The sequence below is a fragment of the Lepus europaeus genome, chromosome 12 (assembly GCF_033115175.1).
Source record: "Lepus europaeus isolate LE1 chromosome 12, mLepTim1.pri, whole genome shotgun sequence".
Taxonomy (NCBI): Eukaryota; Metazoa; Chordata; class Mammalia; order Lagomorpha; family Leporidae; genus Lepus; species Lepus europaeus.
The window spans coordinates 2365392-2381262 of NC_084838.1; the positions used below are offsets into that span (position 1 = coordinate 2365392).

A 15871-nucleotide genomic window follows, 5' to 3' on the forward strand; every position below is an offset into this window, starting at 1 on the left:
GGGGCTCAGAGCCTGCCCCACAGCAGTTGCCAGAGGATGCGCCCACTGTACAGAAGGGAAGACTGAGGCTCCACGGGGTTCAGGGTTTGACTGGGATTTCTCAGCCAGGGGCTGGGGTGCCCGGGGGCATCTCGGCTGGGCAGGAGCCCCCCGCCCCCGGCAGCCCCCTCCCACATGGGGCCTGTCTGCCTGCCCCGTCTGGTCCCGTGTGGGGCCCGTCTGCCTGCCCTGTCTGGTCCCGGCCGCTTCCTTCCTCCTCCCCCGCCCTGACCACCCCAGGCCCTGGCGCCATCCCGCCAGCCTTGCCACTTCTGCCTCCGCGGCGGGCAGGGGAAGGTGGGGCCGGAGGTGGGCGTCCCAGGAAGCCGAGGCCCACGAGCTGCCCGCCGCAGGGTTTCAGTTCCGGGGGAGGGTCCCCAGGCCCGGATCTCTTGCTCAGCCCCCGGCCCCTACCGGCTCTGGCTCCCATGCCTGCTGCTCGTGCCCCCCGCCCCGTCCGGAGGCTCCTGCTGGGCTCCGCGGGCCCTGGGTCGCATGGCTCCTGGTTGGGTCTGCAAGTAGCAGGGGCCGAGGAGGGGGCTCGAGTTCTGCCCATGAGACCCCAGGGTGGGGGTGGGTGGGGCTGGGGTGGCCTCCGCCCCGCCCTGCCCCCGCCTCACTGTTTCCTGCTGCTTCCCGGGCCTCCCCCTCTGCCAGGCAGGGGCCGGAAGAGTTGGCGGGGGTTCCCCAGACTTCCTGCTGTGGGCCCTGGGCATGGGGTCGAGCCCCCCACAACAGGCCCCGGGGACCAGGAGCGTTCCCAGGCCTGCTCCGGTGCGGGGGCCTCCAGGGCGTCCGCGTCCAGGCCACGGCTGTGGTTGCTGACCTCCGGGTGTTGGCATTTTGAGTCTGTTTGGTACCAGTGGAGAGAGCTGTCTGCCACTCTGCCGCTTCCTCCATGCAGGCTTCCTGGGCTGGACTCCAGCGCCTCTCCCACGGGGCTGCTGGTGCATCCTCCCCCCACCCCGCACCGCCTGTGCTGGGGTGTGCAGATAGCGGTTCAGTCCCCTGGCCTGGCCCTGGCCCTCTGAGCACCTCTGCCACGCCCGTGGATGCCCAGCGTGGGCCTGGGGCGTCTCATGGGCAGCGGGGCCCAAGTGCAGCTCTGGTGGGGACCGAGGAGCGGCCGCTGGGCCCTTCTCCCGGGCAGAGGGCGTCTGGGCAATTTTTCGTGTTTTCTTTGCAACGTTGCCTTGCTGGCCAGAAAGCGTCTCTCCCCAGAAGATTCCAGAGGGCGCCCGCAGTGCACGCCCCCCCGACCCGTGTCCACCATGAATGTTTCTGTAAACAGGCAGGGCCCAGCCCGGGGTGGGGGGGGCAGCAGCCGGACCCGCGGCCGCCGTGGGGGTGCCTCGCCGGGGCTGGGGCTCCTCCTGCGCCCCTTTTCTCTCAGCCCATCCTGGCTGGTTTCCCCCTGCCTGCCTCCTGTCAGCCCGTCCACGCCTGGGCTGGACGTGGGCAGGGCCTTGGGGGGCCGGGGAGCAGTGGGGTGCAGGCTGGCCGCGGCTGGTGGCCAGAGTGGGCTCCGCTCCCTCTCCTCCCTCCTCCTCCCCCTCCCCCTTCCTCCTGCTCCCGCCTCTTCCTGCTGGGGAGAGGCAGACAGCTTGTCAGTGGCCGTGACTGTCCACGCAGGGCCCTGTGGGCCTCTCCCCTAGGGTGGGCACTGCCAGCTGGCCGCAGACTCCCTCCCAGGGCACCCCCATGCCGTCTTCCCGTGATTGCGAGCGAGGGCCGTGGCTGAGAAGTTGGGAGACTCCAGGGGCCACTTCCTCCCTGAGCTCAGCATCTCCATGGGGGCCGGGACCTAGGGAGCTGGCGGGGGGGGGGGGGGGCTCCATGGGGGGCAGGGCCTGGGGAGCTGGCTGGGGGGGCTCCATGGGGGGCAGGGCCTGGGGAGATGGCTGGGGGGCTCCGTGGGGGCAGGGCCTGGGGAGATGGCTGGGGGCTCCGTGGGGGCAGGGCCTGGGGAGATGGCTGGGGGGGCTCCATGGGGGGCAGGGCCTGGGGAGCTGGCTGGGGGGGCTCCATGGGGGGCAGGGCCTGGGGAGGTGGCTGGGGGGCTCTGTGGGGGCAGGGCCTGGGGAGATGGCTGGGGGGCTCCGTGGGGGCAGGGTCTGGGGAGTTGGCTGGGGGGCTCCATGGGGGGCAGGGCCTGGGGAGATGGCTGGGGGGCTCCGTGGGGGCAGGGCCTGGGGAGATGGCTGGGGGGGGCTCCGTGGGGGCAGAGCCTGGGGAGATGGCTGGGGGGGCTCCATGGGGGGCAGGGCCTGGGGGGATGGCTGGGGGCTCCGTGGGGGGCAGGGCCTGGGGAGATGGCTGGGGGGCTCCGTGGGGGCAGGGCCTGGGGAGATGGCTGGGGGGCTCCGTGGGGGCAGGGCCTGGGGAGTTGGCTGGGGGGCTCCATGGGGGGCAGGGCCTGGGGAGATGGCTGGGGGGCTCCGTGGGGGCAGGGCCTGGGGAGATGGCTGGGGGGCTCCGTGGGGGCAGGGCCTGGGGAGATGGCTGGGGGGGCTCCATGGGGGGCAGGGCCTGGGGAGATGGCTGGGGGCTCCGTGGGGGGCAGGGCCTGGGGAGATGGCTGGGGGGCTCCGTGGGGCAGGGCCTGGGGAGATGGCTGGGGGGGGCTCCGTGGGGGGCAGGGCCTGGGGAGCTGGCTGGGGGGCTCCATGGGGGACAGGGCCTGGGGAGATGGCTGGGGGGGCTCCATGGGGGGCAGGGCCTGGGGAGATGGCTGGGGGGGCTCCATGGGGGGCAGGGCCTGGGGAGATGGCTGGGGGGCTCCGTGGGGGCAGGGCCGGGGGAGATGGCTGGGGGGCTCCATGGGGGACAAGGCCCGGGGAGATGGCTGGGGGGGCTCCATGGGGGGCAGGGCCTGGGGAGATGGCTGGGGGGGGCTCCATGGGGGGCAGGGCCTGGGGAGATGGCTGGGGGGGGCTCCGTGGGGGGCAGGGCCTGGGGAGATGGCTGGGGGGCTCCGTGGGGGGCAGGGCCTGGGGAGCTGGCTGGGGGGGGCTCCATGGGGGGCAGGGCCTGGGGAGATGGCTGGGGGGCTCCGTGGGGGCAGGGCCTGGGGAGATGGCTGGGGCAGCTGGGAGGCTCCACTGGGGACTGGGGGCTGGGGAGAGGGTCTCCTCACAGGGACCCTGCCCCTCTGGCTGGGTTGCCATTGGTGCAGCCAGTTTGTTGTTCCCGGCCCCTCCCTCGTACCCGGCTGGGGGCTTCTCTGGGTCACAGTGGAAGGGGCTCGGGGCCAGGGAGCCATCCTGCGAGCTCCGTGTGCCTGTGTGCGGCACAGCGGGGGAAGCGGGCTTGGACAGGGCGGGGTGGGCCCAGGGGCCACTCCTGGAGGCCCTGTAGCTGCAAAGCCCCCCTCGCAGGCCTCTCTGCCCGTTTCTGTGCCGGTCACAGCTTCTCTGGCCGCGTCGTGGGGTTCCGTGCCCACGGAGATGTGCATTGCAGAGCCGTGAGCCGCCCGGTGGGCCGCCGCTGCCAGGGGTTTGAGGGCCAGGAGGGCTGGTTTGCAGTACCGACCGCTGCCAACAGGTGCCGCCACCACCTGACTCCGGGATTCCTTGTTTGTCATTTCCAGTTGGGTGACTAGGTGTAGTCCTGGTTTGGTCCCTTGCTGGTGGAGCACCTCAAGCCCCTGTGGCCGCCAGCTGGCCCTGCCCGCCGCTGACCCGCCGACCAGGGGTGCTGGGGCAGGAAGTGCCCAGCAGCTGAGCTGGCGGGGGGCGGGGGGGACGGGCACAGGGACAGCACCTGCCCGGCCACCTCTCTGGACATCTCACAAGACTGGTTGAGGGCTCGATGTTCGCTGCGTGGCTGGGACAGGGTGTCCTGGGGCTGGTGTCCCGGCAGTCAGCAAGCCTGGCCAGGACACGGCCACTCCGAGGGGCAGGGGGCTGAAGCCATCTCGGGGTGTCCCCGGTCTGGGACTTGCGCCCCTAGTCTTGGCCACCTCCCGACCCCCTTGTGATGGCCGTGTGGAGCAGTGGGGGAGGGGCTTGCGGAGGGTGCTGCCGGGACCCCGCTGTCTGTGGCTCCTCAGGCCTGTGGGCAGTGGATTCCTGCCCCCACCCCGGGAGCCTCCCAAGCCAGGGTGAGGAGCTCGTTGAAGTGCCCATGGGCCCTGCCTGTGCGGGCTGCACACCCCCGGGCCCTCCACGGGGTCACTGGGACGCGCCCTGAGCCACACAGACCCCACGGGGTCACTGGGACGCGCCCTGAGCCACACAGACCCCAGACCATGGAGTCAGAGCACCTGCTGCCTGCCGACCCCTGCCGTGGGCCCTGCGTGGGCCGCTCTGCGCTCTCAGGGCCTCGCATTCCCGGCCGTGGAGCGTCCTCCCGCCCTCTCCTGTTTGGCCCCTCAGACCCCCCTCGCCGCGCTGCAGGCAGGCAGAGGGGCTGGCCACCCTGACCCTGGGCTCCCGGGCCAGCAGGCCGAGGCCTTTGCTGCCTCAGCCTTGGGGCGGGGCGGGGTTGCTCCTGGGGATGGGGGGGGGGCTGTGGGACTGTGTGTGGGGGTCCCCTGCGGCCTCTGACCCTGCCCCCGGGCGTCTTGTCTTGCAGACTTCTCCACGCAGGTGAACTCTGCGTCCCTCAACTCCCCGACGGGCCGGGGCTCCATGGCTGCCCCCTCGCTGCACCCCTCCCTGGGGCCAGGCCTGGGCTCTGCGCTCGGCTCCCCGGGGCAGCTGCACTCACCCATCAACGGCATGGGCCCGCCCTTCTCGGTCATCAGCTCTCCCGTGGGCCCACACTCCATGTCTGTGCCCACCACGCCCACGCTGGGCTTCGGCACCGGCAGCCCCCAGGTGAGTGCTGGGGGGTGGGGGTGGAGGGGGCAGTCCCTGGCGGCCCTGGGTTCTCTGCCCACACCCGGGCACGGCGGCCTCGCCCACGGTTAGAGTTTGCTCGGATGTGTAACAGCACCGTTGGTGCGTTGCCTGTGGCTGGGTCGGGAAGCGGCTGGTGCCTGGCACGGCCCAGGTCCTTGCCATAGGGCACCTGGGAAGCCGCGTGCGCTCTCCCTCTGCTGTGGCGAAGACGTGTCGGTGCCTCTGCCAGAACTGCCACAGACGCCCCGGCTCCTGGGACCCCCGGCCTGCGAGGTGGCACCTGCACCGCCCCCCAGTCCCCAGTGCCTTGACCAGCACCAGGCCCTGCGGGCTCTGCTGACGCCGGCTGGGCCCCCTCCTGGTTTCCAGGTTTGACTCCGCTGTTTGTCCCCTTGGGGCCAGAGCGCCCCGGGCCCTGGGCCCTGCTTCAGACAGCCCCCAGCGGGGGTCTCACAGGTGCCCAGCGTGCCGGCCACTCCAGGAGGCCTGGGTCTGGAGTCAGCACTTCCTGCCCTGCCCCCCCCCCCCCCCGAGGTCACTGGCTCTTCCAGGCCGGCCCCTCCCAGCCCCTCCACCCTGGGCAGGGGTACACTGGCCCTCAGGGACAAGCATGAGGGAGGCCTGGCTCTGCTCTGTAAGTGGCTGCCCTGCCCCCGCCAGCTGGTGGCTCCACTTCCCCATCCCCTGCACCCCCAGAGCCCCACCCTAGGGCGCAGCAGCCTTGGGTGTGGGTGTGGCCATGCGCCCTGTGGCCTCCCGGTCTGCTTCTGTCCCGCATGCACAGCAGGTGTTCACTGGAGCCCAGCGCCTTTGAGGCTGAAGAGGGGCCTGGCAGTGGGGGCGGTGGGGCGGTGGGGCGTGGCAGTGGGGGCGGTGGGGCGGGGCAGTGGGGGCAGTGGGGCCTGGCGGTGGGGCGGTGGGGCGGTGGGGCCTGGCAGTGGGGGCAGTGGGGCCTGGCGGTGGGGGCGGTGGGGCGGTGGGGCGGTGGGGCCTGGCAGTGGGGGCGGTGGGGCCTGGCGGTGGGGGCGGTGGGGCGGTGGGGCGGTGGGGCCTGGCAGTGGGGGCGGTGGGGCCTGGCGGTGGGGGCGGTGGGGCGGGGCGGTGGGGGCGGTGGGGCCTGGTGGTGGGGGCCGTGGGGCGGGGCGGTGGGGCCTGGTGGTGGGGGCGGTGGGGCCTGGCGGTGGGGGCCGTGGGGCGGGGCGGTGGGGCAGCGCGGTGCGCCCCAGCCCTCTCCTGCTGTGGTCTGCCGGGCGTGCGGTCAGTTTTGCCGCGGTCTGAGTGTGGCTGGCCGTGGGCTTCCTGCAGCACCCCGGAAGCCAGGTCCAGCTCCTGGGCTCGAGCAGGCTGTTGTGGAAACCTGAGGTTCCTCCTGCTCGTGGGCGTGTGGGTGGAGTTCAGGGCGGCGGGAGGGGTGCACGTGCCCCCAGCCCCGAAACCACAACCGCAGAGGCGGGGCTGCGGAGCCCGCCGGCCGCTCGGACTCCTGCTGCTGTCGGGGAGGGCCTGGCCTGCTGCCCGGCGCTGCCTGTTCCGGGCCTGAGCCGGAGCCCGCGCTGCCCGGGGGGGAGCGGGAGTGTGCGTGGGACCGGGCCAGACGGTAGTCTCAGTGCCCCTGCTCCCCTGGCTCGCCGAGAGGGCCTGTGCCAGCTCCACGCAGGGGTTGCGTCCCGTGAGCTGCGTGTGTTCGGGCCTGCCCGGGGGTGTGCGTGGGGGGCCCTGCGGAGAAGCTGACCCTGCCCGAGGGACAGCGGAGGCCCCAGGAGGCCCAAGAGCCCGCTCCTGGAGCCCAGAGGGGGTCGAGGGCTGGGAGGGGGCGTGGCAGGTGCGGGGGCTGGAGGAGTGGGCCTGGGTTGGACATCAGCAAGGCGGGAACTGAAATAAATGCCGAGGATCCGAAAGGGGAAATGGGGCGGGCCGCACCCTGGTCACGCGTGGCGTCTGCTGGCGTCTGGGGTCTCTGGGGAGATGGAGCAGGAGCGCGGGAGGAGGTGCCCGGGTGTCCGCATGCAGCTGGCCTCGCAGCCGCCCGGCCCCACTCTGGTGGAGCCCGGAGAAGTCAGGGGTGGCCTGGGGCCTGCAGTGAGGGTGGGCAGCGGCTCAGCCTCACTGCTGAGTCCGGTGCCCACCTGGACTCTAGCTCCTAGGGCTGCCCAGAGCTCTGGCCCGGGAGGAGGGTGCCGGCCCGACGTGCACCCTGGGAGCGGGCTTGGCTGCGGCACTGACCCCGGCCAGGCGAGACTGCCCCGCGCAGCCCTGCCTTGTGCCGTGGCCACGCCTGCTGGTGCCCACGCAGTGCAGAGCAGGCCTGCCCTGTCCTCAGACCTGACCCGCCGGCCTTGTGCCTTGGGTGCTGCCCACCGCGCTCCAACTCAGCTGGGTGTCCCCCAGGCCTGCGTGCTGCCCGCACTGCGGGGCTGTTGGCCTCGCGCGCCAGCCTGCGCGGCGTGGCTGCCGTGTACTCGCTGGGTTCTGGGCAGCTTCTGTGCGGCCCCGGCAGCCCTCAGGTGGGCCCTGCCTTGTCCTAGGGGGCAGACCGGAAGCTGAGGCCCCATGAAAATCCCCAGTCACAGGAGGATGGAGGAGCAGAGCCCGGCCCCCGCCTGGCTCCCCGCTCCACCCTCCGTGGCTTCGGGTTGTTGGTGCTTTGCTTCCGGGGCGCTGGGGCTGGGCAGGGCTTTGGCTGCCGTGGGTGAGGTCCGAGCGTGCTCCTGTCCTCTGGATGGCTCTGGGCAGCCCTGACCCTCCTGAGGGCACTCAGACCCCACCCCCTCCCCGCAGCGGGAGGCTGGCACCCAGGGCCCTCTGCGGGCAGACCTGCTGTGGTCTCTGCACCTGCTGTCTGCGGCTGTGTGCTTGGCGCGTTCTGCAGGGGGACCCTGGGTGCCCGTGCCCCTGCTCCCTGTGCCCTGCCCAGCCGAGCTGGCCGAGCAGGCTGCCAGGCCTCCTGGCAGGAGTTAACTGTCCACTCCCTTGTGGCCCGAGAAGGACCTGGATCTGGCTGGGGCCGGGGAGTTGTGCCCGGCACTGTGGGCGCTGAGGGCGCTTCGTGCTCACTTCTGCAGGGGGCTCTTCCTGTCCCGGGAGACAGGGGTGGGGTGGGGCTGGGCAGCGAGAGGAGGGGAAGGGGAGAGGTTCCTGCCTGCTGGAGGCGGCCTGGAGCCAGCCGCGGGCGACTCAGCAGTTTTCAGAGTCATTAGGGGGTTTGTAGAAGCGGAGATGGGGGCTGCTGCCGGGCTGGGGTCCCTTCGGCGGCGGCGGCGGCGGCGGCGGCGGCGGGCAGGCGCGAGGCAGTGGGAAGTGTCTCCTGGCCCTTTGCGCTGACTGCAGAGCTGGGCGGAGGCAGCGGGAACCAAAACTGCTGTGTCATTGCGACGCGGCAGCTGTTGCCAGGGTGACCGGGTGAGTTTCCCACGCTCGCCCCAGCGGCAGCGGCAGCGGGCAGGCAGGGAGGGTGGCCTGGCGGGCCAGGGAGGAGTACAGGGCCGCCAGGTGGCCCTGCCCCAGATGCAGGCGGGGTCCTCTGCCCTCTCCCGAGTCACGTGACCGGGGACCCCGCCCCAGCTGGCCCCATAGGGCAGTGGGGGAGCCCAGCTCTCCTCCCTCCAGGAGGCCTCTGGGGTCTCCTTGATGAGAGGCTGCCTGTGGTCAGGTGGGCGCCAGGCAGGAGCTGAGCAGGGGTGGGGTCGGCCGTGTGTCTGGGCTGAGTCACCTGGTCACCCCCCTCCCCACCTCCGCAGCTGAACTCACCCATGAACCCCGTGAGCAGCAGCGAGGACATCAAGCCTCCCCTGGGCCTCAATGGCGTCCTCAAAGTCCCCACCCACCCCTCGGGAAACATGGCTTCCTTCACCAAGCACATCTGTGCCATCTGTGGGGACCGCTCCTCAGGTAGGGCCTGGCGGGGGACCTGCACCGGAGTCGGGGCGTCTGGGGCCTGGGGCAGGGTCTGCCTCGATAGCCCGCGGCGGCCCCGATGCCCCTCCCCAGCCGGCTGCCCTGTGGCTGGGAGCGGGTCTGTCCCTCCGCGAGTGGGGAGGGTGAGGCAGGGCCCAGCTTACGCCCAGGCAGGCTCAGGAGCCCAAGGTCTCTTGGAGTCCGTTTCGTCCATGGACAGAACTCGCGTGGGGGGCACAGGGCCCTCGCTCCCCTGAGGTCATTGAAATTGCCCAGGTGTCCAGCCACACGTGCCCCACCCCCGCCTGCAGTGACCGACCTGCTGCTGGCCCTGGCCTCAGCCCTTGTGTCCGAGCCCCCGCCCCCACCCCACACCCCGCATTCGCTCAGCAGCCCTGTGCCCGCAGGCAAGCACCGGGGTGTGTATAGCGGCCAGGGCCCGGGTCGGAGCCCCTCCCCCATGTCTGAGGCCCCGCCCCCTGGTCCAAGGTCCCACCCCCCATCAGAGGATCCTCCTTGTGTCCGAGGCCCCACACCCCTGTCCTGAGCCCTCCCCGTGCCCCCCTGTGCCCGAGGCCCCGCCCCCGGCTCACGGCCCCGCCCCGCAGGCAAGCACTACGGCGTGTACAGCTGCGAGGGCTGCAAGGGCTTCTTCAAGCGCACGGTGCGCAAGGACCTGACCTACACCTGCCGCGATAACAAGGACTGCCTCATCGACAAGCGGCAGCGGAACCGGTGCCAGTACTGCCGCTACCAGAAGTGCCTGGCCATGGGCATGAAGCGGGAAGGTAGGCCCGGGTGGGGGCCCCAGGGGCGGGGCGTGGGGCGGGGCCCTGCTCCCCCGGCCACGCCCCGCACAGCGCCCAGGCCTGAGCTCACCCACTGCTGCTGCACAGTGGGCGGGGCTTCCTGGGAGAGGCGGGGCTGGGTCAGTGCTGGGGGCGGGGCCCTGCTCTCTGAGGGGGCAGGAGGCTCTCAGGGCCAGCACTGGGCACCTGCTGTCTGCCAGGCTCTGGGATTAGCGAGGAGACGGGGCAGGTTGGCCCCTGTCCCCCACCTTCCCTGGTGGCGTCCGTGCTGGGGGGACGGCGCTGAGTGGGCTCTGGGAGGCGGGCAGCCTGGAGTGAACCTTCCAGAGAGCACGGTGGGGCCGAGGCTGGGGCCACGGGCAGGAGCCAGGGAAGAAGAGTGGGTGCCCCTGAGCCCTGGGCTGCGTCTTGCTCTCCGGCTGTGACTGGCTGTGTCCGGTGAAGGGAAGGTGATGTTGGGTGACAGGGCTGGGGGCACCACCTGAGACCTGTGGGCTGTTGCCACGCCCGCTGGCCGTCAGGGTGGGGGCATCGTCCTGCGCTCTGCTTCCTCCTGAGGCCCCGCCTGCCCCTGCCCCTGCCCGGGGTGGCTGCCGGCAGGACAGGTGCCTCAGGCCCTGCCTCAGGGCTTTGAAGCCCTTGTGCTGGCAGAACTTGGTGTGGGGAGTGGGTGGCAGGGAGCCCACTCCCCTGAGGTGACTGAGAGCCCAGGCGTCCAGCCAGGTGTGGGCTGTGGTTGCCGCGGAGGCTGCTCCCGTGGTCTCACATGCGTGTGTCTGTTCTGTGGCTGCTCCCGTGGTCTCACACATGTGTGTCTATTCTGTGGCTGCTCCTGTGGTCTCACACGTGTCTGTTCTGTGGCTGCTCCTGTGGTCTCACACACGTGTCTGTTCTGTGGCTGCTCCTGTGGTCTCACATGTGTGTGTTCTGTGGCTGCTCCCGTGGTCTCACACACGTGTCTGTTCTGTGGCTGCTCCTGTGGTCTCACACGTGTGTGTTCTGTGGCTGCTCCCGTGGTCTCACACACGTGTCTGTTCTGTGGCTGCTCCTGTGGTCTCACACGTGTGTGTTCTGTGGCTGCTCCTGTGGTCTCACACACGTGTGTTCTGTGGCTGCTTCCGTGGTCTCACACATGTGTGTCTATTCTGTGGCTGCTCCTGTGGTCTCACACACGTGTCTGTCCTGTGGCTGCTTCCGTGGTCTCACACATGTGTGTCTATTCTGTGGCTGCTCCTGTGGTCTCACACACGTGTCTGTTCTGTGGCTGCTTCTGTGGTCTCACACATGTGTGTCTATTCTGTGGCTTCTCCCATGGTCTCACACATGTGTGTCTATTCTGTGGCTGCTCCTATGGCCTCACACATGTGTGTCTATTCTGTGGCTGCTCCTGTGGTCTCACACATGTGTCTGTTCTGTGGCTGCTCCCATGGTCTCACACATGTGTCTTGCTTCCTTCCCCCTGGCCCCTGATGGACTGGGCCCCGTGGGCTCTGTGCCAACACCTCCCTGTTGAGCTGTGCCCCCAGTGGGGCCAGGGAGCTACAGATTCCACGTTGCTTTGTGGGTTTGTGTGCGTATGTATGTATGTACATGTATGTTTATGTACGGGCATGTGCATGTGTGTATGTGTATGTATATGTGTGTACGTGTGTATGTACATGTGTGTATGTATGCATGTGTGTCTTGTATGTATGCATGTGTGTACATATATGTATGTGTGTACGTGTGTATGTATGTACATGTGTGCGTGTGTATATGTATGTATGCATGTGTGTATGTATAAGTGTGTATGTGTGTACGTATATGTGTGTATGTGTGTACGTGTGTATGTACATGTTTGTCTTGTATGTATGCATGTGTGTATGTATGTGTGTGTATGTGTGTGTACACGTGTGTGTGTGTTTTCCCAGCTTCCGTTATTCTCATTGAGAACCAGACCCTGAGCTGGTCTCCACTCCTGCAGGACTGCCTGCTTGGCTGCCCGTGGAATGTGCTGTGGCCGTGGCCGGGGCCATGTGGTTCTCCTGGGACATGTGTTTCGTGGTGCACTTGGTGCTCACGGTACAGGAGGAGCAACTGAGGCCCAGAGGGTCCAGGCCGCATCCAGGGTCCAGTGCTGGGCTGGCTGCTGTCCAGACCTTGTTCTGGTGCTGCCGGGGGGCTGGGGGAGGCGTTGCCAGCTGGGGGTGGCGGGGGAGGCGTTGCCAGCCGGGGATAGCGGGGGAGGCGTTGCCAGCCAGGGGCTGTGTGCCTGCCCTGGTCTCTGGGCGCCCCTCACAGTCAGGGAGGCAGGGGCATGGTGGGCAGCTGGCCGGGTGGGGCTCACGTCCTAGAGGCCTGGGGGTGTGAGGCCTGGCCGGAGGCTCCAAAGGAGGCCCCAGCACGTGGGTCTGGGTGCACGTGGGCGCCTGCTCCCTCATGGAGTGCCTGCCCTGGTGCCAGGCACTGATGTCCCTTGGAAGTGACCTCAGGTAAGCAGGCAAGTCCCCCGGGGCGCGGTCAGTTCCAGGGAAGCCCAGGCCCCGCGGGAGCCCGGAGGAGGCACCTGATCCGGCCTCAGGCCGGGCTGGGCGAGGAGACGTCCCCTGATGGCCGTGTGAGCACCGTGCCGGGCTGCGGGGGACAGTGACTGCTGAGGGTGGGGCTGGCAGCTCTGAGCCCCAGAGAGGAACCCACGGGGGTCCAGCCTGCGCTGGCTTCTTCCCGTGGCCCCGCGGCCCCGCGGCCTGGCCACCTGGGTGCCCATCTGCTCCCAGCCCCCTAATGTGCCCAAGGCGCGAGAGTGTGGCGCCAGCCGTGTCCCCGCCCAGTGCAGCCTCGGGGCCGTGGGGCTGGCGCCTCCTGGTGCCCACTCACAACCGGTCGACAGACCAGTGCTCGCTGGGCACCTGCCCCTCCCCGCCTCAGTGGCCATGTGGGCTGTGGGGGCCCTCGGGCCGGCCGTGGGCAGGGCCTTCATCAAGGTCCAGAGCCTGTGGCCTGGGCGCCACTCCTGCCCTTCTCCCTCTCTGGGCTTGTCGCCTGGGCAGCATGCCATCCTGACCCCTGACCCATCCCCGACTCCAGCTGGGGTGTGAGTCACAGACGTGTGGTCAGAGCCCCCCACCCAGGGCCCCTGTGCCCGCAGAGAGGAGGAGGGGCAGGCCCGGCCCTCCCGCGCCCTCCCCTGCCCCGGGCCCATCAGGTTCCCAGGCCGGGTGGTGCCCCTCGCTCTCCTGGGCAGACCGCGGCGAGGAGGGCTCCCCGGTGGTGGCGGCCAGGGCTGTGGGCTGTGGGGGTCGGGCAGAGCAGGGCAGCCCTCAGTGGGGCCGTGAGGCCGGTTTGCCCACCGCAGGTGCCTTGGCCTGGAGCCCGGGGGATGTGAGGACCCCCCGCCCGGCACGTGGGCACGGCCCAGGGACCTGAGGCTGTCCTTGGGCCTGGCTGCCGGGCCAGTGCCGCAGGGAAGCAGCCGGGCCTGGCCGACCTCAGGACCCCCCGGGTGGTTCAGTGTGGGGGGCAGAGGGGCCCCCACCCTGCGCCTCTGGTGAGGGGAGCTGCAGGAGATAGCATCTCCTGTTGGGCAACCGCAGGGGCCTGCGCCCACGGGCAGCCGCAGGGACTTGTCGGGCTGCATTCCCGGGCCCGGGGTGGGCAGAGGCCCCTGGGAAAGCCACGGGTGGGGCCCTGGCCCCTTGCCGGGCTGCGCCCAGGCCTGTTTGTGAGAGCAGCCGGCGGCAGGGCTGGGGGCCTGCAGGTGTGCCTGGTCGGGGGGCGGGATCCCAGTTGGATGGAGGAGGCCTGGCTGCTGCCCTCTGGGATGGTGACACGGGGCCAGCGGGGGGCATCCGCACTCCACTTCCTTCCACCCCCAGGAAGGCCTCGCCCCATTTCCTTCCTGTACCCCGTCCCCGGCCGGAAGGACTGGGCAGAGAAGGGGCAGCACTTGGTTGGTGTGTGTGCGTGTGCACGCGTGTGTGTACACGTGTGTGTGCGTGCATGTGTATTGTGTGTGTACATGTATGTGCACGTGTGTACTGCATGTGTACACACGTGTGTGCTATGCGTGCACACGTGCATTGTATTGTGTGTGCATGTATGTGCACGTGTGCACTGCGTGTGCGTACACATGTGTGTGCTATGTGTGCGTGCGTGCGTGTGTGCATGCGTGTGTGTGCGTGTGCATGTGTGCACGGGTTCTGTAGGCACAGACTAGCTCCGTGACACTGGGCGAGCGCGTCTCCTTGGGTGCTGTGGGCAGCAGTGCGACCCCCGTGGGCTCGTGGGGGGAGCGCGGCAGGTGACGGCACGGTGCTTGCCTGGCAGAGCCCCCAGCGTGAGTCAGGGTGCGCAGGTGTGTACAGGTGTGTGTGTGTATGTGTGCACATGCCTGTGTGGCCTTGTGTCCGTCCGCGTGTCCGCCTTGTGGGTCAGGAGGCCACCCCTGTGAGGTGGAGGGACCTGGACCCCAAGTTCCCGGCAGGACATCTGGGTCCCGCTGAGCCCGGGGCAGCGGCTGCGAGGCCAGTGCCTTGGGGGGTGCAGTGCTGCCCAGGCCGGCGGAGCAGGAGGGGGCACCCGGCCCCCGCCCTGCAGAGCCGTCTGCCCGCGCTGAGACCCGCTCACCGCGGGCAGGGTTGGGGCCCCGGCCGGCTGGGCTCTGCAGGCTCCTGTCTCCCCCGGCCACCCCCGCGCCGCCTGCACCGCCCGGCCTCCCCGGCGCCAGCAGAGCGTAAGTCAAACATGACTGCGTCTCGCTGGCAGCACATGAGTGCCGGCCCCGCCCCCCGCCGGCTATAAATAACGCGGTAATATTTATAATGATGCTGCCGGAGCCGCGGGCTCTTCACAGCTTCAAAGTGCTCGCAAAACACGCGCTAATGAATTCTCGGCCGCCCCCGCCGGGGAGCCAGGTGCCCGAGAGTCCCCCTCGCCTGCCAGCCCCAGGCATCCCGGGGCACTGCGGCCCTGGGCTGGGGCTACCCGCGCCCGCCGGGGAGCCGTCTCCGAGTGGGAGAATCCCCGGAGCTGGGCCAGCCAGGGTGGGCGGAGCGGGGGGTGGTGTCTCTGGGGGACAAAGCCCTGGGCTCCAAGGCCGCCCAGGCGTCTGCCCAGGCCGCTCCCAGGGGCAGGTGCATGGCTGGGTTGTGGCGGGGAGGGGCCTTGCTCAAGGCCGCACAGCTGCTGGGGGGCCTGGGGCTGCCTGACCCCAGGGCCTGCAGCTCTAAGCTGCCCCCTGCCCTGGGAGCTTGGTCACGCCCCTTGGGCTCACCGGCCTCAGTTTCCCCACTGGCTGAGCTGCGGCTGTTGCACTGTCGCGTGCCCTTGGCTGCGTCCTGCTGAGGCCCCGAACTCTGCCCAGGACCTCTGACCTCGGGGTCACTGCAGGCGCAGCTCTCGCGTCCCCACAGCTGCCCTCTGGGGTGTGGGAGTGACCCTGCCACGGGCTGGCTCCTGCCATGGGGGGCCGGGGGCTGGGGGCTGCTAGATGCTGGGCAAGCCCCCGCAGTGCCTGCCGGGCCCTCGCCATCTGCCTGCAGCCTCGGCCCCTCCGGCCCCTGCTGTCAGTGTTCGAGAAGAGCCCGGCGCGCAGGATGCCGCCTGCAGGCTCTGCCTGGCCTGGCCAGCGTGCGTCCTGGGCCCCGTCCCGGCGTCTCGCCACGCGGATGGGAAGTCCCCCGGGGGCTGCCCTCAGCCCTCACTGGCACAGGTGGCTGCACGCTGTCCCTGCGGTGGCCCTGAGGGGACCACGCGGGGCCAGCACGGCCGGCAGCCTGGGGTACGCGGGCACGTGAGGTCCCCAGGGCTGCCGCAGGCTGGGCAGCCGAGGCGCGGGCACCGCCTGTCCCTCCGGCTGTGCCTTGGGTCTGCCAGACCTGAAGACGGGGGCGAGAAGCCTGCGTGAGGTGGCCTGGGCTCGGCCCGGGAGCTGGGCAGGGAGGCGGCTCTGCAGGTGGGCGGGCTCGCGGGGTTGGTAGCCACTGTGCTGGGGGTGGGGCCAGGAGAGGGCAGGTGTGAGCGACCCCCAGCCCCGCCTGGGGGAGGACTTGGTGCTGCTGGGCATCCGAGCCTGGGTTGGGGTGCAGGGGGTGGGGAGGTGTGGAACGCTGGGGGGTGCGTGGGAGCCCTGGGGGGTTCAGAGGTGGGGCATGGGAGCCCTGGGGGTACAGGGGTGGGGGCATGGGAGCCCTCGGGGTGCAGGGCATGGGAGCCTGGGAGTGCAAGGGTGGGGGGCGTGGGAGCCCTGGGGGTGCAGGGGTGGGGGGCATGAGAGCCCTCGGGGTGCAGGGGTGGGGGGCATGGGAG

At 70.3% G+C, this 15871-nt stretch overlaps 1 protein-coding gene across 1 annotated transcript in view; it reads left to right on the top strand.

Annotated features, from left to right (window-relative positions):
- Positions 1-15871, top strand: part of RXRA (retinoid X receptor alpha) — a 71568-nt gene that overhangs the window by 43938 nt on the left and 11759 nt on the right. Inside the window, exons 2-4 of the mRNA XM_062207285.1 lie at positions 4615-4859; positions 8621-8771; positions 9386-9565. Of these exons, the coding sequence (XP_062063269.1) occupies positions 4615-4859; positions 8621-8771; positions 9386-9565 (576 nt within the window). The remainder of the gene's footprint in view (positions 1-4614; positions 4860-8620; positions 8772-9385; positions 9566-15871) is intronic.